This window comes from Orycteropus afer, unplaced genomic scaffold (genome assembly GCF_000298275.1).
Source record: "Orycteropus afer afer isolate SDZICR_OR568_19922 unplaced genomic scaffold, OryAfe1.0 scaffold00311, whole genome shotgun sequence".
Taxonomy (NCBI): domain Eukaryota; kingdom Metazoa; phylum Chordata; class Mammalia; order Tubulidentata; family Orycteropodidae; genus Orycteropus; species Orycteropus afer.
Window position 1 is genome coordinate 2,676,245 of NW_006921898.1, and position 26,482 is coordinate 2,702,726.

At 44.9% G+C, this 26,482-nt stretch overlaps 1 protein-coding gene across 1 annotated transcript in view; it reads right to left on the reverse strand.

Moving 5' to 3' along the window:
- Positions 1–204: 204 nt before the first annotated feature.
- KIF9 (kinesin family member 9) overlaps positions 205–26,482 on the reverse strand; it is a 67,254-nt gene continuing 40,976 nt past the window's right edge. The window contains exons 11-22 of the mRNA XM_042782422.1: positions 18,148–18,216; positions 16,457–16,561; positions 15,242–15,297; positions 14,215–14,305; positions 13,594–13,727; positions 10,803–10,997; positions 8,130–8,344; positions 2,512–2,688; positions 2,092–2,207; positions 1,626–1,730; positions 612–663; positions 205–296 (exon numbers count right to left, since the gene is read on the reverse strand). Coding sequence (XP_042638356.1) covers positions 205–296; positions 612–663; positions 1,626–1,730; positions 2,092–2,207; positions 2,512–2,688; positions 8,130–8,344; positions 10,803–10,997; positions 13,594–13,727; positions 14,215–14,305; positions 15,242–15,297; positions 16,457–16,561; positions 18,148–18,216 — 1,407 coding nt within the window. The remainder of the gene's footprint in view (positions 297–611; positions 664–1,625; positions 1,731–2,091; positions 2,208–2,511; positions 2,689–8,129; positions 8,345–10,802; positions 10,998–13,593; positions 13,728–14,214; positions 14,306–15,241; positions 15,298–16,456; positions 16,562–18,147; positions 18,217–26,482) is intronic.

Genomic DNA, 26,482 nt, shown 5'->3' on the forward strand with positions numbered 1-26,482 from the left:
CATTCACATGAATATCCAGAAAAGGCAATTCTATAGAGACAGCTGCTGTTCACCAGAACCTAAAAAAGGACAAGCCAGAGGCCTTCAGAAAAGTGATCTCACTCATCCTCTTGGAGAAGGTGATAGGAAAGGAAGTTCAGAGAATAGGCAAAAAAGTTAGCACAGCCAGAAGTCATCAACCAAGGGTCACAGGGATGTGAGGTTTCAAAAGTCGTGGTGGGCCTCACAGCTGGAGGCAAGTCCAGGTGAAAGCAAAGGGGCCACAGCCCCATACTGTCCTGTGGAGATATCCAAGCCTTGGAGGGAAATAGGAGCCAGTCTGTACGACGATCAAAGACTAATGGTCAAGCTTACAGAGGTATGAAAGATATTATGAAGGTCAGTTTTGGGCAAGGATGAGGTGTAAAGGTCCAAAGCTTGCTATTCCCTTGCTGTTCCCAAATAACTCTTTTTCTAGACCATGTGACTGTGATGTCCAGGGCATCCTGAGGCATCCCACACCCACTCCAGCCCCTTACCCCCTCGAGGTCAGCACTCCTGTCATTCGTCTTTGTGCATGTTCACTCCTCTTAATTCTACCTCACATGAAACTGTTCTGTAGACCACCCCACCTGATTCTGAGGCTTTCTCAGAATGTGCCCTGTGCCTTCCATGAAATCCCTCCTTGAAAGTGGTTGAGACACAATATAGCCCAAAGAATTTCTTGTCCCATTGGCAAGACTTGGTGTCCTGGTTTCTCTCTGTCTTTAAAAGTTGGTGGTGGATACTGTCAGCCACTCAAAGGGGGATCTATGTAGGAGATCCTAGATAGAGTGGGAGAACACTGTGGAACAAAACTCAGAATCATTTGGGAAAAAAAAAAAAAAGGTACCAGGCTTGCTGGTCTGACAGAACCTGATGGAACCACTGAGACTAGGGCACCTAGCTACCGTTCAGATCTGGAATTAACCCACGCCTGTGGCTTCCAGCCAAACAAAAGACAGTCATATGAGGCAAACATTTACACTAGGTAGATACACTCCTTGGAGAGGTAGATACACTCCAATCAAGGGAGAATAGAAGAGCTATATATACACAGGAACATAGCTCAGGGGCCAGGAGTGCATGGAGGGAAGGACACAGGGAAGAGGTAACTATGGGAGGAGGCAGGAGGGGAGCTGTTGCATTGTGGTAAATTGTAGTCAATGCCGTGTGACAAAGTGTACGTGAACTGCTGCATGGAAAGTGAATTTGCTCTGTAAACTTTCACCCAAATCACAATGGGAAAAAAAAAAAAAAAAAAGTGGGGAAGTAGAGAATGATGGGCTCAGGGCTCATGGATAAGGCAGTTGGTCCTGGTATCTGGGCTGTTGCTCGTACCCCCATTCCTGCTTCCTTGTCCATATTTTTTAGAGCAGACTTCTAGGTTCTCCCTGAGTGCCAGGGGCCCTTTTTGGGTCCAATCTAGTCCCAGGACTCTAGAGGTGACAGAGGGTGAAGAGACTATGGGTGAATCTAGCTCTCTCTGCACTGGTACCATTCCTCCCCCACACACACACCCAAAAGTAGGGCATGTGACCCTGGGTGTCTGGTAATTAAATCTCTGAGGCCCCTGTCCTCCTGGAGACATGGACCTCTTGAGTTACCTTCTGTTCTGTCTTGACTTTGGCATTGTAGAAGGAAATGGAGTCTGGGCCCTCAGGTAGCACTGTCTGCTGCAGCTGGCTGAATCTATCCTGGTCATCTTCTCCCTAGGGAGGCCCACACCAACCTTCAGCCTGATGTAGTCAGGACTCACCCCTTACCAGGTTTGCAACCCACCAGGGCAGCTCATAATCCCTTATGTTTGCCCATCCCCACAGATACCCTGTCACTGCCACCTGGGTAGAATGAGCTACTCCAGAAGGATGGCAGCAGGAAGAGTATTGTTTGCCCCCACTGCTTGATACTTGGGGAAAGGCCTGTACCTGCACACCTGCCTAGGCCAGCCCTGGGAGAGGCTAAGAGCACATGATGAATACTATGTTCATGGAAAGTACAAAGGATGAGGGGCATTGTTCCCTGCCCTGTGCTCATCCATCACCCTTGCCTCTCTGACCTTGTGACACTCACCAAAGATACAATTCTGTTGACAGGCACCATCCCTGGTCGGATGCTGCTGCATGGCTTCAATGCCACCTGCATATCCTCGGGGATGACAAAGGACTCGTTGTACCAGATGTCGAATTCTGTAAGGAGACAGGGAGAAAGCACCATAGGGAAGCCCCTGAGGAAGCTGGTAAATGCTGTGTGTGCTTGTCTCCCTTGTGCCTGTCCCAGAATCAACCTTATTCACCTGCTGTCTGAGAGTCTCAACCTGTTACCATCTCTGTCTTCAGTTCCCACAGTCCTAGAAATCACACATCTGAAGCCTGTGCCTGGCCCGTTTCTGCCAGAGGGAGGCTCCAAAGCCTTCCAAAATACCTGGGCTATAGCCCTGCCCTGTGCCTCCATGGACCTCAGGTGGTCAGCTATCTTTCCCAGCTGGCATACCTGTGAGCAGGCGGTGGCGACACTGATCCACCAAGCGCTGGCAGTACTGGATCTCAGCCCTGAGGTCACGCAGGTCCTGGTACTCGCTGCGATACTGCTTCTTGAGGTCTTTGAGCTTCAGGATCTGTAGGAATTCCTCCTCGTCAATGATCATCAGCCCCTTGTTCTCGTACTCACCTGTAGGAGGAGAGAGTACATCAGGGAGTGAGGAGGCATTTCCCTGGGGTGGGTGAAGAAAGACATTCAGGAAAGAGGGAACAGTGCTGGCAAAGCCCAAAGAAAGGAGCCCAGAGGAAGGGCTGAGCATGGCATGGAGGTGGGCATAGCATGAAGGGAAGCCAGGCAGCCAGAATATGTCTCACAAGTCGATGGTGTGGGGGGTGTCTCAGATCAGTGGGCTCACATTGGAATTTTAGGATAAATAGGGTAGAGGGAAGGGTAGAGATGGCCCATTCTCCACACTTTTTTGACCTTGCACCTTGTTTTAGTTATCTAGTGCTGCAATAACAGAAATACCACAAGTGCATGGTTTTAACAAACTGAAATTTATTCTTTCACGGTTTAGGAGACTAAAAGTCCAAATTTAGCATGGTGACACTAAGGGAAGGTTGGTTCTGGTGGAAGGTCCATGTCTCCTCTCAACATCTGTGAGCCCGGTATTCCTTGGAGATCTCCGTGTGCTTGGCATCATTCTTCCCTTGGGTTTAAGAGGTTCTCAGCCCAGGGACCCTGGGTCCAAAGGATGTGTTCCACCCCAGGTCTTCTTTCTTGGTGGTACTGAGGTACTTCCTTTGCTTGCTTCTCTCCTTGTATCTCTCTCTCTCTCTCTCTCTTTTTTTTTTTTTCTTTTCTTTTCCCTTTTTTTTAAAATTATGATTTGGGTGAAAGTTTACAGAACAAATTCACTTTCCATACAGCAGTTCACACACACGTTGTCTCATGACATTGACAGTTTACCCCAATGCAACACCTCCTCTCCCACTTCCTCCTGATAGTTACCTCTTCCCTGTGTCCATCCCTCCATGCGCTCCTCACCTGAGCTGTCTCCTTGTGCATAAACAGCCCTTCTTTCTCCCATGATTGTTTTCTCCAATCTCCTTGTATCTCTTGTAAGATAAAAAGAGAAGCAGGCCACACCCCCAAGTAAACTCACCTAACATTAGATCAGGGCTGTGAGCTGAGTAAGGGTATTGCATCCCCCTCTAATCCTCTTAGAACTGATTGACTGGTCACATCATGGGGGATGATTACATCATTATATGACTGTCAAATCATTGAGAATCATGGCCCAGTAAAGCTGACACATATTTTGGGGGAACACAGTTCAATCCATGACACTCTACCCTTTGGACCCCAAAAATCCATGCCTTGCCACATGTGAAACACTTTCATCCTACCATATCATCCCAAAAACCTTAAATCAAATTTAAATTAAATTAAAATCCAAATTCCATCCTGGGACAAAATTCTTCTTCAGCTGTAAATCTAGAATATAAATTATCTGCTTCCAAAGTACAATGGTGGAACACACAAAGGGGTAGACATTTCCATTACAAATTGAAGCCACGAAGCAAGTCAAACACCCAGAACAATTTACATTAGCTCTCAAGCTAATACTTCCAGTATTGCAATTTGAGTCTTAAATTTTTTCCTCATTCTTTCAGCTTGAGAAATGCTGAGCATGTTCTTCCCTTTTGGTGTTCTAACTCCAGGTCTTTGCACATTTCATTATAATAACTGACTTTGTCTTCTCGAGCTGCTCTTTGAAATCTTCTATTCAGCTCTTTTGTCCTGTTGATTCTTCCATTTACTTTAGCTACTCTCCGTTCAAGGGCAAGTTTCAGAGTCTCTTCTGACATCCATTTTGGTCTTTTCTTCCTTTCATGTCTTTTTAATGACCTACTTTCCTCATGGATGATGTTCTTGATGTCATCCCACAATTCCTCTGGTTTTCAGCCACTGGTGTTCAATGCATCAAATTTATTCTGTAAGTTGTCTCTAAATTCAGGAGGGATATAATGAAGATCATATTTTGGCTCTCATCATCTTCTTTTAATTGTCTTCAGCTTCAACTTGAACTTGCATATAAGCAGTTGATGGTCTGTTCCACAATCAACTCCTGGCCTTGTTTTGGCTGAAGATACTGAGCTTCCCCATCACCTCTTGCCACAGAAATAGTCACTGTGATTCCTGTGTACTCCGTCTGGCGAAGTCCACGGGTGTAGCCGCTGTTTGTGTTGTTGTAAAAAGGTATTTGCAATGAATAAGTCATTGGTCTTGCAAAATTCTATCATGTGATCTCCCACCATTTAGGAGGCTAGAAGTCCGAATTTAGCACACTGACACTAGGGGAAGGCTTTCTCTCTTTGTTAGTTCTAGGGAAAGAGCCTTGTCTCCATGTGTCTTGGCACCAATCTTCCCTTGGATCTAGAAGGACCCAAGTCCAAAAGACAAGCTTTGCTACCAGCTCTTCTTCCTTGATGTACTGAGGTCCCTCCTTTGCTTGCTTCTCTCTCCTTTTATCTCTTATAAGATAAAAGGTGATGCAAGCAACATCCCAGGGAAACTCCCCTTACATCAGATCAGGGCTATGACCTGAGTAAGGGTACTGCATCCCACACTAATCCCCTTACAACTGATTCAATGATGATATCTCATCACATTATGGGAGATGATTACATCATTATATAACTGCCAAACCACTGAGAATCATGGCCCAGCTAAGTTGGCACATACTTTGGTTTTTAGGTGCTATGAAGTTGACTCTGACTCACAGCAACCCCATGTACAACAGAACAAAACACTGCCCAGGCCTGCACCATCCTCACAATTGTTGCTATGCTTGAGCCCGTTGTTGTAGCCACTATGTCAATCCATCTCGTTGAGGGTTTTCCCTTTATTCCCTTTATTCCCTGACCTCTAGTTTACCAAGCATGATATCCCATGGCATACCCTATGAGTCAAAGATACACAGCAAGCAGTCCTATTATATGAAGGCTTACTTTGTTTTTATAAATTATATACATGAATTGGCATGACTGGCTAATACCACCAGGTACTTAGGGCAAGGTTCACTATTAATGATGATGTTGTTGTTGTTGTTGTTGTTATGTGCTGTCAAGTCGGCCCCGACTCATAGCGACCCCTCCTTGGGTTTCCGAGGCAGTATCACTACGGAAGTAGGATTGCCCAACCTTCCTTCCGAGGAGTGGCTGGTGGGTTTGAACCGCCAGCCTTCTGGTTAGCAGTCAAGTGCTTTAGCCACTATGCTACCAGAGTGGATGTAAATCCACATTTCAAATTACCTTCTTGATGATTCCAACATTTATCAGCTACTTTTTTGTTAGAAGATCAGACATCTTTACCATGTTGAGTGTCCATCAGAGCACTCTAGGTGAGGGGAGGGTCAGTTGTACAATTTTCCATCTCCTCCACCCATGATATCTTTGCAGGGACATTTCTAAGGTTTGTCAGTTTGGCAAGGGCTGCTTGGTTGAGACTCTTGAACAGAGTCTTCAGAGCCACTCAACCAGTTATCTACTATCCATAGCACCCTGAAAGCTCAGCAAAGACATCACATCTATCACCCCCCACCAGTGGGGGGCTCCCAGTGCCCAGGGCTCACAATGAGTGAGTCCTGAGTGTGACCTGAGGTATGTGCACAAGGCAGCCCCTAGGACCAAAGGAAAATGTTAGCCCTTCCACTGATGTTTATTGGGAAAAGGAAGGTACATTAAGTGTCACTGATGCCATGAAGGGGTCAGGACCCCCATCTGGGATTGGGGGTAAAAAGTCTCCCTTACTAGGTCCTTCACCTTCCACGTGAGCAACCTGCTGTTATTTGTGTGCTCTGGGACATCCCTGATGTGGTTACTTTGATAAGCACAAATCCTTTACAGAGCAGAGCTTTGCTCTGTTTTGCGATGGGGAGTGACTGGAAACATCTTTTGTACTACCCAGAGGTTCTTTGATCATCTCCAAGAGAAAAACTTCAGACAGTTGAACTTCAAGGTGATGTTGCATTTTTCTTTTACAAAAGACTAGTATTTCAAATTTCCTGACCTTTGTGGGCCTACAACTGGCTGTCAGTCATAAAGTACTTGGTAGTTACTTCAAAAAATGAATTTACTTAATCTGTCCCCTCTAGACAAAGATAGGATTTAAACAACCAGTGCCTTTGAGAGAAAAGAGCAAAAATATTTTTTAGTACAAGTATTTAAAATTTAAAAAGTATTCCTTATTTCCTCTTCATCTCATCCTTTGAAACTTCCCATTTTGGGGTATATTTAGGAGTGAGTGAGATGTCAGCAAAGCAGTGCATGTGTATCAGTTTAAATATGTAAACATGTAATAAGCGTTTGCATGTTCAGGAGGCTGTGGGCAGAGGAGACAAAAAGTGCTTAGTGGTCCTGTAAGACCTTCACTGTGTCCCCCTCCTGGAGGTTCCAGGTAGAAGTCTAACTGAAGCCTCCATCACAAGCCTTCTGCAGTTTCCCACACCCTCTGGAGGACCTTGCCATCTGGAATAGTGTGTCATGGGTGGTCTGTAGGGTGTGAGCAGGTTGGCCCCAAGAATTTGGAAATAAGATTGCCCTCTGAGAAATAAATGAGTAAAATTTTCTCCCTGTGAGTTACATGATGCATCTGATCTGCAGGAATAAACCAAGTTAGATCTGGCGATACCCCAGGGGACCAGTGAGTATGCTCATGAAAGCTGGCCTGGAACATGCTTGTGATTTAGCAAGAAAAGCCTAGTAACTTGTGGTGTGTTTGTTTGGAAAAAGATAACGGTACTGAGTCAAGAATTGGAATGAGAGTGTGGCCTCTGGTTCTGCCTCAGAGTCAAACAGTCACTCATTAAAGCAGATTCTGGATCCTGCTTCAGTTCTCTCAGTCCGAACCACTGGTCAGGTCTAGGAGTCTGCCCTTGACCAGCCCTCCCAAACGAATCCTCTGCATGCTCAAACTGGAGAGTCCTTGGCCCACAGTACAGGCATGGTCAGCGCCTGCAACTGTGATAAGAAGAATCAGTTGAGCTCCCCAATCAGGGGTCCCTGCTTTCTGAGCCTTGCCAGCCCTCATACCACCTGCACTAGGACAGGAGACCTTGCCAGTTCAACAAAGGTGTCAGGGGTTCAGCATATGGGAGAGATTTAGTGACAGACAGTTCCTCAGCTGTCTGGTTTCTCATTTCCCTCCTCCAGCTCTCAGGGTCCTGACCAGCACCTCACCCCAATCTAACCACCATGGGCACCAAGGAGACCACACCAGGACCCAGGCATAGGTAATTTCCCTGGGACCATGTGGGGGTCACCAGCTACCCATCTCCCTGGAAAAATCTCTGCATGACCAAGGGCTTGTGTCTCCATAGACAGGAGCACCTAGGTCTGAGATAATGGAGTACCTCTACAGGCAGAGGCTGGCTGGCTGATGGAGATGGACTCTGTGGCTCTCCAGGGCTGTACCAGAACCAAATGGGATGACAACCATGGGTGAAGGCTCCACCTCATTGCCTGCTCACCCCCTCCCCACCTTGGTCCCCAGTGCCCAAGGCTGCCCCATTTGGAGGATGACTCTGATATCCTATAGATCGCTCGCCATCCTCCCATCACATTTACCTTGCTTCTCTCGTAGTGACTTCTGGAAATTTAGCACCTCCTTCGTCACATCAATCTCCCTCTTGATGGTGTTGATGCGTTGGGTTGTCTCGCTGGCCCTTCTCCTCCTTTCATTTAGGATGGATTTGTTTTCTTTGAAAATGCGGTTAATCTCACTACCTCGCTCATTCTTAAACTCCTCAAAGGCCATGGGCTTGGAGGGCGGGGTACTGGGCCTAGAGATGGAGGGGGAGACCAAGGAAGAAGGAGAGATGGACTGACTGCCTTGGAGCCATGGGCCACTTCACCTTTCTTCTCTGGGGCTTCTGTGCACAGCAGGCCAGGAGTCCTGGGCATCCTCTACCCCATACCCAGATGGGAACTAAACTGTTTAGGAATCATTTCCTTATCTGTATTTTACTCAGCCTACAAAGGGAAGCATGCCCACTGCAGAAAATGAGGAAAGCAGGAAAAGTGTAAGGAACAGAAAATAAAACATTATCTATTTTCAATCACACTTTGGGATGTCTCCTTCCAGGAACTCTTCAATATATTTTTAAATGGCTGAGGTCATGCAGGATATATAATTTTGTTTTTACTTTTTACATGGAAAGATTCTTTAATGCTATTAAAAACTCTTTGAAAATGCTGATTAATGAGATGTAGAATGAAGCATTGGGGCAGAGGTGGGGGGAAAGTAGGTTGATATCTGCAACTTATTCTGAAATGTTAAATAAGATGCATGGATCCAAAAAAATAACATGGATAGATGGAGAGGAAGATAGACATATGATGAAGCAAGTATAAAATTAGATGCCAACTCCAATTCATGGCAGCCACACGTGTGTGACAGTAAACTGCTCCATGGGGTTTTCTTTTTGTGTGCGTGCCCCCTCCTTTTTTTTAATTGTGGGTTGGATGCAAATTTACAGAGCAGAATTTGTTTTACATATTCAACAGTTCATATACATTTGGTTTCACTCCCCAATTACGTACCCAAGCCTAACCCACTCTTCCTTTCCTTCCCTGTGACTCCCCCCCACCCCCTATGCTCTTCTTAACTATGTACTCCCGTCTGTCCAGCTTTCCCATGTGAATGCTGCCCCTCTGGTGCCCCATGGCCAATTGCTCTATGGTGTATCTGGGTTGGGTGTTCTGCATGTAAGTCTTTCTACATTGAGGAAAGAGCCAGTCCTTGGGAGTGAGTCCTATCCCAGGCCTGAAGGGTATGTCAGGGAAGGGTATGTCAGGGCTGTATCTTGGGGTTCCCACCAGTAATTCCCACCATCCAACCGGTAATTCTAGTCATTATTGTGTTTTTGAATTTTGTTCCACGTTTTTCCTCCCACTCTATCCAGGATCTCCAGTTTTGATCCTTTCCCGAGTGGTTGGCATTGGTAGCTGGGCACCATCTAGTTCTTCTGGTCTCAAGTCCCATCATATTTTTGGACTAACTGTTTCCAAATGCCCTTGATTTTTTCTTCACCCTTCTTCGCTGATTCAGATGAGAGGAGACCATGAGCTGCATCTTAGATGGCCACTCAAGAGCTTTTAAGACCCTAGTCGCTACTCACCAAAATAGGTTGTGGAACAAGATTTTTATGTATTATTGTGCCAGTTGAGCCTAGTGTCCCCCAGTACTATGGTCCTGAGTCAGCAGGTCCACAAGGTTTTCAATGGCTGATTTTTCAGAGGCAGATTGCCAGGCCTTTCTTCTAAGATGCCCCTGGGTGGCCTCAACTCACCAACTTTTTGGCTTGTTTGTACAAGTTAGGGACTCCCAAAACTAAACTTAAACTAATATGTTAAGCACAGAATCAAGGGGATGCTTAGTATATGCCTGTTTACTGTATAATTCTTTCAACTTCTTTAATGTTTGGAAATGTTCACAGGCTGGGGAAAAAAATCATGCACATCCTATACATTCCAAGGGCAGAGATAATAATTCACTTAATCATTTCCCTAATGTTGGATATTGAGGATGTTTTAAAGAAATTGTTTTGTTTTTATAATTAATGATGCAATGAACATCTTTTTGCATACATCTTTGTTCATATCTCTAATTATTTCCTTGAGATAGAATCCTACATAATGAATTATGACTCACCAGGGAGAAGAACTGGGTGGCTGGAAAAAGCAGTAGGGGTTGGGGGTGCAGCAAAGAAGAAAGATTTGTACCCTTTCACACCTTGAGAATTATGTATGTTTTGAATGCATTACTTATTTTAAAATACGTAAAGTTAATTATTCAAATCTTTGCTATTTGGAGTGCCTAAAATGATTCCATGTTTAATTATGTATCTTTGATAACACCTGAGGTTGGACCCTTTTGTATGACTAAAACCCATTGTGTTGTTGTTATTGTTGTTTGCCATCGAGTCCCATTATGGTTCTTCTTTTTGGATCATGCTTCCAGTCTTTGCCCCTTCCTCACCTCCTCACTGCCATCAAGTTGATTCTGACTCATAGTGACTCTATAGGACAGAGTAGAACTGCCCCATAGGGCTCCCAAGGCTATCATCTTTATGGAAGCAGATGCCTAATCTTTTTCCTATGGAGCAGCTGGTGGGTTGGAACTGCCTTTGCCCCTTACCCTTATTTTATTTCTTATCCCTCTGCAGGCACTTTTTACATGTTGAGGATCATGCTCTGGTTTTGGCTGATCTAGTGCAGGAGCTAATGTTAGATGGTCACCTGGGTGGGCGTAAATCCTCTTTTGGGGAGTCCGAAGGGAGTGGTTCAATGCTGGAGGTCTCCCGGTCACGTAGAAGCATGTCTTTCGCCTCCCCATCTTTGGTGGATGTGACCAGTTGGGTCCTGGAGATGGAAATTGTTTCCAAGTCCTTGACGCTCCCAGGGCTGCTTGCACCTTCTTTTCTTGATGAGGTACTGGAAGGAGAAAGTAAGGAAGCCCCAGGGCCCAGCCATGGGTAGTGAGAAATCTCAGATGACATGGAGGAGTGACCTTTCTCAGTCCACACCAGGAATCCACACTACCTCAGCTCCTATTTTATATATATATAAAACTCACTCACTGTCATTGAATCCTTTTCTGAATTCTAGCGACCCCTCCTTGGGTTTCCAAGGCAGTATCTGTACAGAAGTAGATTGCCCAACCTTCTTTCCAAGGAGTGGCTGGTGGGTTTGAACCGCCAGCCTTCTGGTTAGCAATCAAATGCCTTAGGCACTATGCCACCAGAGTCCTATCTTATATATATAGAAGATATATATATCCCCTATCTTATATATATAGATATATAATTTTATTTTTGCTGTTATTGAGAATATACATAGAACATACACCAATTCAACAGTTTCTACATGTATAATTCAGTGACACTGATTATATTCTTCAAGTTGTGCAGCTATTCTCACAAGCCTTTTCTAAGTTGTTCTTCCCCCATTCACATAAACTCACTACCCCCCAAATATCCTAACTAATCTTTTGACTTGCTGTTGTCACTTTGATCCTATATAATCTTAAAAGAGCACAATGTTCAAGGCAGGCATTCTTTACTAGTTACGTTAAACTACTGTTGGGTTTCAAGAAGACTTCAGGGGATATTTTTGGTTTAAGGTTTAAAGATATCTCAGTGCTATAATTTGAGGGATTTCAGCTCCTGCCTTGATCATACCTAGCTCAAAGGGCAAAGAGTATGACCCTAAGCCATGGAGAGTTTATCAGCAGTAGGGAGCACTTTTCTCCCTTTTATCAGAATGAGGAGTCTTCTACTCAGCAATCTCAGCAGAAGACATGTGGGAAGAATGGGCACAATCTCTAGCACTGGAAAGCCTGTGACCTGTGTGGTGGACCACAGGTTTTCAGGAGCCCCATGTCACACAGGCGTCCTATGGAAGGAAGGCAGAGTGCCTTCCCAGGGTGGGTTTGGCTGTGGGCAAGCAGGAAAAGTCTATGCTGCTGCCCAACCAGTCCACACCCTGTTCTCCCCACCTAACTCAGTGCTCACACATGCTCCCAGGAAAGCAGCTGTCACCCTCCCCCCAGGAGAGGCACATCTGCACAGGATTGAGCTGACAGGGGGATGCCCACAGCTGTCTCCTCTCTTTCCTTCTCTTCTTGTAACAGGTGTGTGGCTTGCAGGACCAAGCCTCCACCCTCTGGTATTGCACTGATTACCCAGCAGCACAAGAGAGAGCGGGGGTGTGATTGCCCTTCCTGAGGATGCAGGAGGTGGCCAGGGACATCCAAAAGCCCCTACTACTGAATTCCTGTCCTGTATGTAACAGTTTTCTACAACCAGCTTCAGCCTCTTTACAGGTAATAATTACAGTAACAATGCATTTCTTTTTTTTTTCAGTGTAGTATTGTTCTTTTTTTTCAATTTTTATTGTGATTTGGGTGGAAGTTTACAGAGCAAATTCACTTTCCATACAGAAGCTCATATACACTTTATCTCATGACATTGACTGTAATTTCCCATAATGCAACAGCTCCCCTCCCACTCCTCCCCATAGCCACCTCTTCCCTGTGTCCTCTCCCATGCACTTCTGCCTCCCGAGCTGTCTCCCTGTGCATACATAGCCCTTCTATTCTCCCATGATTGATCTCTCCAAGGAGTGTATCTATGTAGTGTAAATGTTCAGCTCATATGCCTGTCTTTTGTTTGGCTGGAAGCCATGGAAGTGGGTTCAGTTCTAGACCTGAAGGGCAGCTAGGAGCCATAGTCTTAAGGGGTTTCACCCAGGCTCTGTCAGACCAAGTGACAGTGAATTTCTATTGAGAACTTTCTTTGTGCAAGGACTGCATTCACTCGTTCAACCTCACAACAACCCCCATAACTCTGATGCTGTTACTACTATTATTGCCATTTTAGAGGCAAGGAAACAAGAGATACAGAAGGGCTCTCATGCATCACCGAAGCTGAACCTTAGGCATAAGAAGTGCAGAGAGATGAGCTTGGGCATCAGCTCCAGAGCCTGTCCTCTCAGCCACTGTTTCATAGCACCTCTGGGGGGGTGTCATTAAGTGACCCTGGACACTCTTTTCACCTTGATACAAACAAGTTCTGTGTGAAAGATGAGTTTGGGTTTTTAGGTGGTGTAAGGGCCAGTCATCTGGCTCACAAAAGGACCATGATGAAGGGGTGAGTGAAGAGGGATCACATACTGTATCAGAGGGCAGAATTCTGGAGTGCCACCCCAGCTGCTCACTGAAACTCTACCGTTCATCAGCGGTGTGACCTGGGGAGGTAACTTGTCCTTTCTAGACCTTGCTTTCCCCATCAGTATGACCAAATCATCATTCCCACCTCCTGGGGTTGCTATGAAGATGAAGGTGACACCTGTGCTACAGCTAGTTCAAAACCAGCCCCACTCAGGGCCCCACAAACATTGCTAGAATTGGTAGCAGTGATGTCCACCATGACCACTCAGAGGCTGAGACAACAAGGGACAATTGATGTGTTCATGTCTTCCCTTCCAGAAGGACCAGGCACTGAGCAAGGAGAGCAAGAAGGTCACTCACCTGGGTGGCTCTTTGAATGCCTTCCTGGACTTGGATTTCTTCCCAGGCTTGGAAGAGAAAGGGGCGATTCCCAGCCCAAAACTCTGTCCATCAGATTCACCCACAAGGTGGCCATCAACATCTATGAGCCCTGCCTGGATGGAGAGGCCAGCCCAGGATCATGGATTAGAGTAAGTGTTTGAGCCCCCTGGGGGTCTTCCCACACCCCACCTCAGTGTTTGTAGCCAAAGGCTTGGGGTAAGCATGTTTGTCCAATACACCAAGATGTGGCTACTGCTGCCAGCTTCAGGCTGTCCCTGGAAACTATCCCTGACCACCCTGACAAATGTCCACTTTCCACTTCAATCTCCCTCCCCAGTCTGGCACCTCATTCCATGCCTCAAGGATCTTAAGGCCTGTTTCTAATTCAACTCTAGAATCGGTCTTGTTTATTATTAGCTATGTCTCTAATTTATTAAAATCATTTTCTATTTCTATGCAGATTACTTTTGCAAGAATAATGCTCATCCTGGTATTACTGATATCTGTTACAACTCTAAATCTGCTTTAATGTAGGACACTTGCTGCTTCTGGAATGGTCTGGGAGGAGAGTGCTTTAGGCAAGAGGCAACCTGTGCTTACCTTCTGAACAGCAGAAATGGCTGCAAAGTCATTCTTGTCTATGAGTGTGTACTTCCTGCGCAAAGTGGACTCCACTTCCTGTTCCTGTTGGCTTGGGAGAGAAAGTGGTAAAACACCTCGCACCTGGGGCTAGAGCCAAGTACCAAGGTTAGAAATCATTTAGGTGATGCCCCTTGTGATGGAACCACCAGGCCAGACAAAACAGACAAAATGAACTCATCTCTACTCCGCATTCCAATACACATACCCATTATCCAGCCCACAGATCTGCAGGGCCACCCGTATGTGCCAGGCGCAACTGCTCTGAGATGACATTTAACAAGGACCATATACCTGACCATGCTCCCTCACTTAGGTTCTGTCTCTAATAAGACCCTTGGAATCATGTGGCCAATTTCTGTAGCACCATCCCCACCCAGCAAGAGCCATGCAGGCCACAGAAGTGTCTGCATCCAAATAAACCTCAAATGCCTCCCAGGGAGCAGGGTGGGTATATTCATGCACTCTGTAGAGACCTCCTGTCCAACTAATGAAGGAGCTCTAGTGGTGTAGTGGTTAAGACACTTGGGTGTTAACCAAAAGGTAAGTGGTTCAAACCTACTAGCTGCTCCATAGAACAAAGATGAGGCAGTCTGCTTCCATAAAGATTTACAGCCTTGGAAATGCAATGGGGTCACTATGAGTCAGAATCGACTCAACAGCAGTGAGTTTGGATTTTTGGTTTGGTCCAACTAATAAACTCAGTAAACATCCCCTAGAGACCACTCCATCTCTGAGTGGCCCTCCAGTGGAAGGTTGTCCTCCCCACTTCCTCCATGGGAAGTGAAGGCCAAGAGGATCTGACAGGTCAATAGCAGACTCTGGCAGGGACACCAGGGATGTAGGCACATCACAAGGACTCTGGTCTGGCTCCACATATGAAAGACAGCAGGAGGGGATTCACTTGGGGCAGGTGCCCGGACAGCCAATGGCAAATAAAAATAGTAGCCTGATACAGGAGTGGGGTAAGAAGGGGGTGGTCCCTCACCTCAGCACCACACGGAACTGGTTGAACACCTCCTGGATCTGTCTGAGGTTGATTATCTAAGGGGAGAAGAGGCAGAAGTTAGACAGGAGCATCATGGGACCGAGGCTGCATCTATATTAGAAAAGAAGCCAGGATCTCTTGGCTGAGCTCTAGACCATCTGCCTTGAGAATGGGATGTGTGCAAATAGCCTCTCAGCAAAGTGGCAGTCAAAGCCTCCTCAAGAACAGAGAAACACCTGATTAGGGTTTTGAGCCTACATATATAAAGGCTATAAAAATCACCTTTTCTATGTGGAGCTCTCTATAAAATGAAAAAGACTCAATAGTTCTTGAAAATACTTCCTAAGAAAAAAAATTTACTCAAGTTTGTTTTCAGTTCTCTCTTGCTTCCAAAAGATTCTACTTGCTATCTTCAGACTGAGCCCATTTGCAAATCTTTTTCAGTGGGCACAGACACACAAACACCTGCGGCTGGAGAAAGGTCATCAGCCTCCCTCCTGGCTCTAAAATCCTGACAGCATTACTCCTGATCAAGCACAGTCTGGAGTTGCCCATGCTGGGAGGCCAGAAGAGTCTGCCCCTCAGGTGTTCTCAGGCCCGCCTCTTATAGCCCACCCACAATAACAGGTTAGGGGATCTGCCCATGTTGTCTCTCTGATGAGGGGTTTGATGGCTACACTGTAAAAACAGGATATATCTCTTCTCTTGAGGACCCCTCCTTGTGTGGTCGCTGTCTCCCCTTTGACCCACTCCAACATGGGCCCTGGGGAGTCTGCCTTGTAGACAACCAGCATGAGGACCATCCTTTATGGCCTCACTTTGAGGTGCTGCATCTCAGCTAATCCCAGCTCAGTTTCCCTCCCCACTGCACAGGTAAGGAATGTGAGGTACATGAATTCAGCCATTTGCCGAGTTGACCCAAGGGGCAACTGAGCTGGGATATGATTCCAGCAGGCTGGTTCCAGGGCCCATGCCTGTGACCTCTGGGACGGGCCACCTCTCATACACGTATTCAAGGCTGTTGGCAACTATATGCAGCACCAACATTTTTGTGTAACCCTAAACATGGAAGCTGAGGCCATAGTGGGCTGAAGGGCCTGATGCCAGTGTCCAGCACTGCCCTCCCACCCACTGCACCCACTCAGTGAGAGGTTACAAAGGTGTACCCAGGACAGGAAGGCCTGGGCCTGGCACTCCCGTGAAAGGGCTCCTTACATCAATCTCATCCAATGTTCCCTCCAGGTACCTCCGAACCTGGGAGTTGATCTCTGCAATCTGGATTTCATCCATGGGGTCGTAGGTCACAAGGGTGCGGTTAGCCTTAGAGAAGGATGCAAAGCATGTAAATGAACTCCAAAGAGGTAATCGAAGCAGGAGCAGCAGAGGCCATTCTGAGGCAGGGAGGCTGGGCACAGGCCCTGGCCACCCAAGCCAGCTCCACTACCTTCACCATCTTGTCCTGGTGTAGAGAGCCTGACACATGGGTCAGGTGCTCAGGTGAGAGAAGGGCAGTAGGGTGGGGAAGTGAAGGACAGGCCACCAGAACTGGGGCCTGCTGCTCCAGGCAAGGGGGCTCTGCTGGCTGAGTCTCTGCACAATGAGGGCCACAGAGGGTGCCCTGACCCTGCGGTGTAGTAAATTACATAATATGGCTTTTCTAGCCATAAGTCCTTGTAAACTCTGTGGTGGAATTTGATGTGAACAACTGATTGTTAAAGTTCCACCTGGAGTATTTTTGTTGAACCAGTATCAAGCAATCTTCTGGAAAGTTTGCCCTCCCTCAGGTGTATAGAATTCTGATGTTGGGACTGGTTAGTTTGCACACTCTGCTAGGCTCAAAAGAAGGCCTTCTAGAGACAGGAGGAATCTCTCTCTGACTTCTGGCTGAGAAAGATGTGTTCCTGAGAGACATGCACTTGCTGAGAGAGAGATGCAAGAGACATGCACTGCTGAGAGAGAGAGATGAGAGACATGCATTGCTGAGAGAGACACTGAGAGACATGCACTGCTGGAAGAGAGACTGAGAGAGACTGTTGGCTGAGAGACAGTGGGCTGAGAGAGACCGAGCATGTTCCTGAACTTGAATTATAGGCTATTGCTTCCCTAATAAACCCCATAATCTGTGAGTTCTGTGTGGCCACTGCAGCGAGTTATGGAACCTAGCAGAGAGGTGGTGGGTACTGCAGGAGGAATGGTTGGTGTCAGGGTTGGTGAAAGGGCTGGAGGGAGGCAGCATGTCTTGCCTCGCAGGAATAGGCCTTGGGTTACTGATGGTGATTCTGTCTTCCTCTTGTGGGGTTAGAGGAAGTCAAAAGATGTAGCCTCCCTGCCACTTTGGCAAGCCCCATCAGGACCAGCCTAGGCAGGCCACCAGAGAACCACTGCCTCACCCCCTGCCTTATGATGCCCTGCTGCTGCTTCCCCTCCTCCCTCTTCCATTACTACCTCTCCCATCCCTAGCCTGCCTCACATCTCCTGATCTGGGCCACCATGCCCTCTGCCTCCAGTACCCATAATCATCAGGCCTCTGCCTGCCTACCTCTGCTTCTGCCCTTAGCATCACCCCTGTGCTCTCCCAGTACCCCAGCTCACCTAGCATCCCTCAGCTTCCCTGGCCTCTGTCTCCCCAGTATTCTTGCTCACCCTTCCCACTTGGCCCTTATGCCTCCCTGCCTCTTTTCCCCCAGTATCCATGGCTACTTAGCCCCCTAGCTACCTGGCCCCTTTACCCACCCAGTCCCCATGCCCACCTTTTCCTCCTCTCATCCAGCATCCTTGCTTTGACCTCCTTGCTGTTTTCACACCTAGTCTTCCTGCCCACTTGGCACTCCTGGCCCTACCCCTCCTAGATTCCCCCTGCCTCCAGCATCATGTCTTCTCCCCAGCCCCTGCCTCTAGCCCCTTACCAGGCTGTCATGGATGGCCAGCTCCTGCTTGAGAAGTGCTAGCTCCTTTTCCAAGTTCTTGACCATACGCTGTCAGGGAAACATAGTAGGGGGTGGGGTAGAGAAGACCATCAGGGAAGCCACCCAGCCTCCCCTACATGGATTATATAATTCCCATCCTGTGCCCAGATGTCCTGGCCCTTCCTGGAAATTCATGGCCCCAGCATCTGGATGCCTCCCCACCCCATGACCCCTCCTCCACTTGGGTGTGTCTATCATCTGAAAGAGCCTCAGTAGTCCCACAGCCTGTCTCTTACAGCAGAGGAGACAGAGAACCAGAGTGAGCACAAACACCCACAGGGCCACCCTGAACCCCAATTCTAAGGGGCTCCAGGCTGTTTTAAGTCTATTAAGACAATGACTCTCAGTGTAGCCCACTGCCTCCAGGATACTTTCCCCCAGGACATACTCTTGACCCTCATCCTTTCTAACCATTGCATGAAGACAACATAATTTCTCAAACTATTCCCCACTGTAGTCACATATGTCACCCCCAAATGTTGCTGCTACAAACAACGTTACAATGATATTTGTAATATAGTGATCTACAAGGCTCTATGTGATCTGCTCCCATACCTCTTTCCTACTGCTCCCTCCCCTCACTCCACCCAGCCAAATCTATCTGCGTCCTCTTCCTCATATCTGACTCCCACCTCTGCACTATCTGTCCCCTCTGCCTGGGATGCTCTTCTGCCAGGTATTTCCATGCCTCACTCCCTTACCTCCTTCAAGTTTTTGTTCAAAAGCTATCTTCTAAATTAGGTGCACCAAAACTACCCTATTTTAAATTGTAGCCCCTGCCCCACTCTCATACTATTATTTATTTAAATCTTGCTCTATTTTTTTCCATTGTACATATTACCTTCTAAAATATTCCAGACTAGTGGTGTCTAAAGAACTTTCTGTGATGATGGAAATGTTCTATATCCATGCTGTCCAATATGGCAGCGACTAGTCACATGTAAAAATCTTACGGCTAGCATCAGAACACTGTCTAAATTTGGAAACCATCTCAAGAATGGATTGGATGCATTGAACACTAATGACTGAAGACCAGACGAGTTGTGGGATTACATCAAGGACATCATACTTGAAGAAAGCTTTTAAAAGGTCATTAAAAAGACAAGAAAGAAAGAAAAAACCAAAATGGATATCAGAAAGACTCTGAAATTTGCTCTTGAATGTAGAGTAGCTAAAGTAAAAGGAAGAAATGATGAAGTAAAAGAGATAAACAGGAGATTTCAAAGGACAACTTGAGAAGAAAAGTATTGTAATGAAACATGTAAAGACCTGGAGTCAGAAAACCAAAAGGGAAGTACATGCTTAGCATTTCTCAAGCTGAAAGAGCTGAAGAAAAAATTCAAGCCTCGAGTTGCAATATTGAAGGATTCTATGGGCAAAATAGTAGGCTGAAATGGATTGCTTTTGGCCATTATGAATCAGACAATCATATGGTCTACTATGCTGGGAATGACAAATTGAAGAGGAATGGCGTCACATTCATTGTCAAAAAGAACACATCAAGATTTTCCTGAAGTTCAATGCTATCAGTAATAGGATAATATCCATAGGCCTATAAGGAAGACCAGTTAATGCAACTATTACTCAAATTTATGGACAACCACTAATTCCAAAGATGAGGAAACATAATTTTTGCCAACTTAAGTAGTCAGAAATTCATCAAATATGCAATCAAGATGCATTGATAATTGCTGCTGATTGAAATGTGAAATTTGGAAACAAAGAAGGATCAGTAATTGGAAATTTTGGCCTTGGTGATAGAAATGATGTTGGAGATTGCATGATAGAATTCCACAACACCTACGACTTAACTGACTGCAGTTACCTTTTTTTCAACAACATAAATGAAGACTATACAAGCTGACCTTGCCAGATGGAATGCACAGAAATCAGATTGACTACATCTGTGGAAAGATATGATGGAGACACTCAATATCAGTCAGAACAAGGCCAGGGGCAGACTGTGAAACAGACCATCAATTGCTCATATGCAAGTTCAGACTGAAGCTGAAGAAAATTAAATAAGTCCACGAGAGCCAAAGTATGACCTTGAGTATATCCCACCTGATTTTAGAGACCATCTGAAGAACAGATTTAACACACTGACCCCTACTAATGACTGAAGACCAGAAGAACTATGGGAGGATATCATATAGGAAGAAAGCAAAAGATCATTAAAAAGACAGGAAAGAAAGAAAAGACCAAAATAAATGCCAGAAAAGACTCTGAAACTTGCTCTTGAACATAGAGAATCTAAAGCAAATGGAAGAAATGATGACATAAAAGAGCTGAACAGAAGATTTCAAAGGGTGGCTCAAAAATCCAAAGTAAAGTATATGAAATGTGCAAAGACCTGGAGTTAGAAGACCAAAAAGGAAAATAATGCTCAACATTTCTTAAGCTGAAAGAACTGAAGGATAAAAAAATCAAGCCTCAAGTTGCAATACTAAAGCCTTCTATGGGCAAAATATTGAATGGCACAGGAAGCCTCAAAAGAAGATGGAAGGAATACACTGTACCAAAAAGAATGATGTTCAACTATTTCAGGAGTTAGCATATGATCAAGAACTGATGGTACTGAAGGAAGAAGTCCAAGTTTGCACTGAAGGCATTGGCAAAAAGCAAGCCTCCAGGAATAGAAGGAATGCCAATTGAGATGTTTCAACAAATGGATGTTAACACTGGACATGCTCACTCGTCTGTGTCAAGAAATTTAGAAGAGAGCTACCTGGCCAGCTAACTGAAGAGATCCATATATGTGCCCATTCCAAAGAAAGGTAAAATTCAACAGAATGTGCAAGTAAAATTTTGCTGAAAATAATTTTAAAATGGTTGCAGCAGTACATTGACAGAAATTCAAGCTGGATTCAGAATAGGACATAGGATGAAGGATATCATTGCTGATGTCAGATGGATCATGGCTGAAAGCAGAGAATACCAGAAAGATGTTTACCTGTGTTTTATTGACTACACAAAGGCATTTGACTATGTAGATCATAACAAATTATGGATAATATTGCAAAGAATGGGAATTCTGGAACACTTAATTGTGCTCATGAGGAACCTATATACATAGCCCAAGAGGCAGTTGTTTCAAACAGAACAAGGCATACTGTATGATTTAAAATAAGGAAAGGTGTGCATCTGGGTTGTACTCTTTCACCAGACTTATTCAATCTGTATGCTGAGCAAATAATCTGAGAAGCTGAACTATATGAAAAGGATGTGGCATCAGGATTGGAGGAAGACTCATTAACAACCTGCAATATGGTACAACCTTACTTGCTGAAAGTGAAGATGACTTGAAGCATATACTGATGAAGATCAAAGACTACAGCCTTCGGTACAGACTACACTTCAACGTAAAGAAAACAAAAATCCTCAAAACTGGACCAATAATAACATCATAATAAACAGAGAAAAGACTGAAGTTGTCAAGGATTTCATTTTACTTGGATCGGCAATCCATGTCCATGGAAGCAGCAGTCAAGAAACCAAACGATGTATCACACTGGGCAAACCTGCTGCAAACGATCTCTTTAAAAGGTTAACAAGCAAAGATGTAACTTTGAACACTAAGCTGCATCTGACCCAAACCATGTTATTTTCAATTGTCTCATATATGTGGGAAAGCTGGACAATGAATAAGGAAGACTACAGAAGAACTGAGGCCTTTGAATTATGGTGTTGGCAAAGAACACTGAATGTATCACGCACTGCCAGAAGAATCATGGTATACTACAGTCTTGGAAGAAGTACATCAGAAATGCTCTTTAGAAGCAAGGATGGTAAGACTTGGTCTCATGTACTTAGGAAAAGTTATCAGGAGGGGCCAGTCCCTGGAGCAGGACATTATGCTTAGTAAAGTAGTGGATCAGCAAAAAAAGAGATTTTCAATGAGATGGATTGAAACGTAGCTGTAACAATGAGCTCAAACATAGCAAGCATTGTGAGGATGGCACAGGACTGGGCAGCTTTTCACTCATTTGAACATACAGCCACTATGAGTTGGAACCGACTCATTGACACCTCACAATAAAGCCCCGTGTAGCTATTCAGCACTTGAAATGTGCCTTGTGCAACCAAGGAACTGAATTTTTTCTTTTTTTTAATCATGGTAACTGTACAGGTAACAAAAAAGTTGCCACACAGTGTTCATGTGTACAATTGGAAGTGAATTTTAAATTTTACTTAAATAGCTCCATGTGAGTAGTATGTATTTACTGTATTGAACAGTATAGCTCTAGACATCAGCTATTTATTATGTTTTTTATTATTATCTCTCATTTCCATCAGAAAATAAGCTCCTCCAGGACAGAGATTTATGTTTCTGTTCTTATACTCCTGCATACCAAGTGCTTCAAAAGCTGCCTGGCACATTGTTAAGTGCCCATGAATTTTAGGTGAGTGGATAAATGATACATTTCTAAAAGTAGAGTTACTAAGTGATTTTACATTTGATAGCTGCTGTCCAACTGTTTTCATAAGAGACACAAGGGGCTTCATGCTAAGAACCTTCTCTGCATATAAGGCTTCCTTGAGCTCTGGTGGTATAGTGCCCAAGGCATTTGACTGCTAACCAGAAGGCTGGCAGTTCAAACCCATCAGCACTCCTCAGTAGGAAGATAGGGCAATCTACTTCCATAGAGATATCGCCTCAGAGATCCAAGGAGGGGTCGCTATGAGTAGGATTCTACCTGGTGGCAGTGAGTTTGGTTTTTTTTTTTTTGTTTTTTTTTGTCATAAAACAGCAGCTGGAGGGAGCCTCTAATAGCTGCATCCCAGCACTGATGACTAAAATCACAACCAGCCTGGAGTGGGAATGGCCCTTTTCCAGACCAAAGGCCTACTGCACACAAGCACTTATCTAGCTAGGTCACCTGGACACTGAGGCCTATTTGCTAGTGTACCTTGGCACAGCAACAGTGAGGACCTAGTTATAGACACTGGCATCCTAGTGGCTCTGTGGCAATTCAGGGCACAGAGCATGAGACTCAAGGTACTTGACGAAAATTCAGGTTCTGCACTTATGGGCAATGCCAAGGTCTCATTCAGGTAAATCTCCTGTGGAGTTAAGAGAGAGGCTTGGTGGCCAGTCCCTTTTCATGCCTATCTCCCTCTCTTCCCAGCTGAGGGCTTCCAGTTCTAGGTAATGCATCATGTCTCAGCCAGAGAAAGTGGCTGAGCTGTCAGGGCCTCCAGTGGGATGACTCTGTCCAGTGTGGCATTGGTACATGCTGACCTCTAGGGCAGTAACAAGGCAATGTAAGAAAGTGGACCATCTGCCTTCATGGGTCTTGGGCACCATCCTTTCGCCTGGCACCAGCCTCCATGTCACACCCCAGAAGCATGCTTAGCAGGCTTAGTGGACTCCAACCTGTCCTTTTCTACTGAATGGAGAGCAGCTGCCTGGAAACCCAGCATTGGATTGGCAGACCCCCAAGGAACAGGATCTGGCAGTACCTCCTAGCTGACGTTGTTGTTGTTGTGTGCCGTCAAGTCGGACCTGACTCATAGCGACCCCTCCTTGGGTTTCCAAGGCAGTATCACTATGGAAGTAGATTGCCCCATCTTCCTTCTGAGGAGTGGCTGGTGGGTTTGAACTGCCAGGCTTCTGGTTAGCAGTCAAATGCACTCCTTAATAAAAATCAGGGACATTTTTTTAGATGGAGATATACCTTTGAAACAGCACAGTCTCATGTAAGTTCCCTGATGGTCAGGCATTTTCATCATAAATGTCCTGGTAATAACTCAGCAGGTTCTGCTTAAGTCCCACAGCAAGCTGAGTTGTGATTCTACTGTAGCCTGCACTTTCTCTTGGAAGAATGGGATACATCGATTCTCTCTCTGCCCTCTGTTCATGCCTGTGGCTCACAACCCCTTTTGCTGCCTCACAGAATCACTGACAGAATCAGTAGAGGGTCACTGAAAATCATCAGTCCAACCTCCTTGTGCACAGTGGAAGAACCTGAGGCTTAGAGTATAAGCAACTCAACTACAGACAGCTCAGGCAGAGTGGGTAGAGGTGGACTGAGAACCCAGGTCTCTTACCTTGTAGCCAGCCCCACAAGCCAAGAAAATTTTGCAGAAAATATGCCACCCCCTTGAAAACACACAACAATATTGATGATGTTACTGAAAACAAAAAGGGAATTCTGAGTACAGTTTAGGAAAGACACCAACCAAAATAATTTTCCATTTCTTTTTTAAGAGCTCATCTTTATAAAGAAAAATGTTTATCAGTAAGATTATAAAGACATTCACATTGGATGAAAGGGAGACTCAGCTCTCTAGGACCAACATGCAGATTTCAGACTAGAAAAATCATTAAAGAGCATGAAAGTCCTTGGTGTCAGGGGCAACATGCATCCAGCCAGATTTGCAAATATAATTGGTAACCCTGAGCTAGGAGAACACCAAAAAAATTCAAGTTAATCCTGATCAAAAGGCAGAAATGTACAAAAGAATTACAAATTATCATTGACTCTAGACTTTCTGGAGCCATTGATGGTGGATGAACCCTTGAAACTATTGCCCTGAGATAATCATTAAACTTTAAGCCAAAAGTATCCCCTGAAATTGTCTTAAAACCAAACAATACTTCCGATAAGATGCAGGAGTGGGCCGACAAGTGACACAGATCCTCTTCAACAAAGAAAAGAAAAACCAATTAACAGGGATACAGAAGATAATCCTGGAGCCCTGAGCATTGAAAGGAACTATACAGAAGTGGATTAGGCACCAACTAGTGGAAAAACCTGAAGGAAAACAGTGAGTACAAAGATGGTTGAAACTGTGGACTGTGAGCTACTCTGATGAGACCAACAGCCTGAATATTTTCATGTGGTATAGGGACCTGAGAACTGACCTAAAGATCAGCCCTGGTTGCCAAGGGCTACAGGGACAACTACGCTGGTAGCCTATGACTAGGAAGGGAAACAGCAAGGAGGGAGACAACCTGAACTGCTGACTTTCTGCTGTCTGGAGGGCACAGCCATTTTGATTGTTAACACATGAAAGCCATTTTGAATATTTAAAGTGACCAAGGGCACAGCCATTTTGAATGTTTAAAAGCGGTGGCCATTTTGGATATTTAAAGTGATAGCATACTCATTTGGATTCCAGGGACCTAAGAATAGGCTCTGTTTGCCAAGGTTGGCAGGGACATATGAGAGGCCGACAACAGGAAAAGGGACAGGTAGTGAGTGTATAAGTGCTGTCAACTAGTGAATACAGGAGCACAGTACCCTGCTTGTGCAGATAACATGCAAAGAAAATGAAAATCGTGGGCAAGTCACTCCAACATACAATCACTAATTAAATATAAACAGAAAAAACATCACAATGCCTTGGAGAAAACAGAGCATCACAATCCGCACAAAGAAGCAAGATAAAGCAGGAGAAACAAGGGACCAGGATATAGACCCAAAACACATCCCTGAGGAAGACACAGCATTGGAACTCGCTGATAAGGAATTCAAAAGAATTATATTTAGGTATCTTCAACAAATTGAGAGAGAGATCAAGGAAAAAACAAAACCCTAGAACAATTTCAAAAGACAATACAAGAACAAAATGACAAAATAAATGAAAAATTAGAAATGATACAAAATCTACACACAGAAATCCAGAAGATTAATACTAAAATTTCAGAAATAGATAAGACATTGAATGGGCAAAGGAGCAGAATTGAATCAATGGAAGACAGAATTAGGGAGATTGAAGGCAAATACCTGAACACGTCTTTGGAAGAGATAAATCAGAAAAAAGATCAAAACAAAATGAAGAAAGCCTAACGTTCATGTGGGATACCATCAAAAGGAATAACCAATGTGTAACTGGAATTCCAGAACAGGAAGAGACAAATAAAACCACAGAGAAAATGGTTGAAGATTTGTTGGAAGAGAATTTTCCTGGTATGATGAAAAATGAGAATAAATCCATTCAGAAAGTCCAATGAACCCCAAACAGGATAGACCCCAAAAGAAAATCACAAAGATATATCATCATCAAACTCACTGAAACCAAAGACAAAGAAAGAATCATGAGAGCAGCATGAGAAAAATGAAAAGTTACCTACAAGGGACAACCAATAAAACTAAGCTTGTGTTTCTGAACAGAAACCATGCTGGTGAGAAGACAATGGGATGGTATATATAAAATCATAAAAGAGAAAAATCTCCAACTAAGAATTATGTACCCAGCAAAACTGTCCCTCAAATATGATGGTGAAATTAGGACATTTCCAGATAAGCAGAAATTAAGGGAATTTGTT